We start from the raw sequence: 3,134 nt of genomic DNA, 5'->3' as shown, positions 1-3,134 counted from the left end.
CATGATGGTAAAGCTCCATCAGTGTGCTGGTCACGCACCTTCAGATCAGTCAGGATCTTTTCTATCCACGTTGTTACAACCACTATGCCTTCCGCTGTCTCAGAGCCCAAAGATGAAGCTTTGAGAGATAATTCTTTCATCACAGACTCCAACACTACAAAAGTAATGGGTTTCCTTGGCTTTTCTAATTTTCTTCGTTTACTTGGAGGTGACTGAAAGAAAAAAGAAGAAAGTTATCCCAACAATTAATAAAGTGCACTACAGTGGACACGAGTTGGGACATGTCAGGGTTTCTGTTCCCAACCACAGGGCAGGAAACACAAAGGCCTATGTGCATGCTCTTTCTGATGCTGAAGCCAGCTCTGGGAGAAAACTTTACCACTTCCTTCACTTTACAAAAAAAAAAAAAGGGCAAGCTATGTCATTATAGCTCAGAGTCGCACCATTAATAATGGCAGGTTGGGATTCAAACTCCAAATCCTATCACCTTTGCTATATTCCAGCTATCAGTATAGATATTCTCCACACTAAATCACCTTTTCTAGCTGTGGTGCCCCAAGCATGTCCCTAATGAACTACACACAGGCAAGGGTGATAGCTTAGTTTGTAAAATGTAGATAATACAAGCCTTAAGATGTACACCTGATTCCCAAGAATCCTCTTTAAAACAAACAAACAAACAAAAACAAAAAACCACACAGGCCAAGAATGATGGGGGCCACTGAGAATCAGATGAATGGAAGAAGTTGGTTCCAGACCATGTACTGCCTGTAAGCTGGGCACGCAGGATACCAGTACCAATGAGAACATTATACTTGAAAGCTAGGGACAGCCGAGCGGTGGTGAAGCACGCTTTTAATCCCAGCACTTGGGAGGCAGAGGCAGGCAGATTTCTGAGTTCATGGCCAGCCTGGTCTACAAAGTGAGTTCCAGGACAGCCACGGCTACACAGAGAAACCCTGTCTCGAAAAACAAAAAAACAAAAAACAAAAACAAAAACAAAAAAGAAAAAAGAAAGTTAGGGCCATGGGAATCCAAAGCACCAAACTTTCTACCTAGGGCTTAAGCAGATTAAAATCCACCCACTAGAGGGACTCAAGTTCCACTTAAAATATCAGAAGTGACACTACAGTAATTAAATTATTTCTTTAAAGTTACAATTTCCTACATGGTACTCTGAAGTTACATTTAGCTAAGATACACACATGGAGCTGAAGGGGTTTGCAGCCCCATAGGAGGAACAACAATATGAACCAACCAGAACCCCCAGAGCTCTCTGGGACCAAACCACCAATCAAAGAAAACACCTGGTGGGACTTGTGTCTCTAGATGCATATGCAGCAGAGGATGACCTAGTCGGCCATCAGTGGGAAGAGAAGCCCTTGGTCTTGTGAAGGTTCTATGCCCCAGTATAGGGGAATGCCAGGGCCAGGAAGCAGGAGTGGGTGGGTTGTGGAGCAGGGGGAGGGGGAGAAAGAGAGAGGGAAGGGAATATGGGATTTTCAGAGAGAAACTAGGAAAGGGGATAACATTTGAAATGTAAATAAATAAAATATCTAATTAAAAAAAAAAGAAATACACACATATCCCTTTTTGGGGGGGAGAGGGCAGTGTTGTTTTACTACGTTGTTTTAGCTGGCCTAGAACTTACAGAGATCCAACTGCCTGTCTTCCCGAATTAAAGACTGGGGATGGTTGCCAGACATACTTTTAACATACAGATTTGTGCTAATCAATAAAGTAAAAACATTTAAAAATTACGAAAGGTACAGAGTGACCAGGAGAGGATACTAAGGGAAAGTTCAAAGAGAGAAGCAGGTTGAAGACCTTTCCCTGTGATCCAGAACCCCTGGGAACTGTGCTGGCCCCAGCTCCAGTTCTCCCTGGCAACACCAACAGGCCCTGTACATACATCCAAGTACTTGGTGAAGCTTTGTCACATTAACCAGTGACCCCACACCAAAGACACTCAAAAAATAGCCAGTGGCTCCTATGCTAGGAAACATGTAAGGTGATGTCAGAAACATTTTTCTAAGAAACAATCTTTCAATTTCTTTTTTGGCAATTGGGGACAGACAAATATTATGGATCAAACCCAGGGCCTTGCATATGTATGTACTCTATTACTGAACAATATCCCCAGAGCTGTTACTTCTCTATACTAGAATTAACTAATACAAGGTTTCAGATAAGCTAGGTGGTGGTGGCACATGCCTTTAATGCCAGCATTGCAGAGGCAAGGGCAGGGGACTTCTGAGTTTGAGTCCAGTTTGGTCTAGCGAGTGTGTTTCAGGACAGCCAAGGATACACAGAAAAGCCCTGTTTCCAAAAACCACACATACCCCAGAGAGAGACAGAGAGAGAGGGGGCCGGGGGAGGCAGGCTTCAGGGGGATGAAGTAGAGATGGGGGAGGCAGTAACAAAAATACTCAAATGCACCTGGAATGGAAGCCTCAGGAAGATGAGACAAAATCACAAGTTTTAGGCTGGCCAGAGCTATATACCTTGAACCCTGTCTCAAAATAAAAACAAAAGCAGCACAAACAAGAAAAACCCCGAATAGCTGAACCCGTGTAGAAGAAACTACCCTTGAGAAACAGTAGACCTTTAAGAGGCTGGTCCCTAGTCCTTTAGGTTTCAGACAAGATGAGGGGAGTTCATAGCAGCATGAAGACAGCAACACTGTCACTCCCTTACCCAGGATAATAGACAAGGTTCCTACTGGATACTGAGAGCTAAGCACACAAGGAGCTTGAAACAAGGTTTCTAGTAAGCCGGGGAGAAGAAAGACAGTGGCACATGGGATGATGAGGGACAAAAGTGGGATTTTCCACTGTACTTCACAACATCCTAACAGCCTATTCAACACACAACGAGAATGGCAAAAAGGAAAGCCACACATCATCTTTTCAGACAGCCATCTTTTGTGCTGAGTGATCTCACGTGAAGATCCTACCACTTCTCCTCTGCTATAGGGGAGCCGCTCTGTTCTATGACTCTTTGAATGCTAACAGTGACCTCCATTATTCTTAGAAATTAAAAGAGATTAAGTTCCACCCAAATGTGGTGGCACACACCTTTAGTCCCAAGCATTTTGGAGGCAGAGGCAGGTGGATTTCTGAGTTCGAGGCCAG

At 43.9% G+C, this 3,134-nt stretch overlaps 1 protein-coding gene across 2 annotated transcripts in view; it reads right to left on the bottom strand.

Moving 5' to 3' along the window:
* The window catches only part of Mettl16 (methyltransferase like 16), a 50,896-nt gene that overhangs the window by 1,622 nt on the left and 46,140 nt on the right, over positions 1 to 3,134 (bottom strand). For both annotated transcript variants that reach the window (XM_021176308.1, XM_029483855.1), the window contains one exon: positions 39 to 212. In XM_021176308.1, the coding sequence (XP_021031967.1) occupies positions 39 to 212 (174 nt within the window). The remainder of the gene's footprint in view (positions 1 to 38; positions 213 to 3,134) is intronic.

Source organism: Mus caroli, chromosome 11, assembly GCF_900094665.2.
Source record: "Mus caroli chromosome 11, CAROLI_EIJ_v1.1, whole genome shotgun sequence".
Taxonomy (NCBI): Eukaryota; Metazoa; Chordata; class Mammalia; order Rodentia; family Muridae; genus Mus; species Mus caroli.
This window is presented reverse-complemented; position numbering and strand designations above follow the sequence as displayed.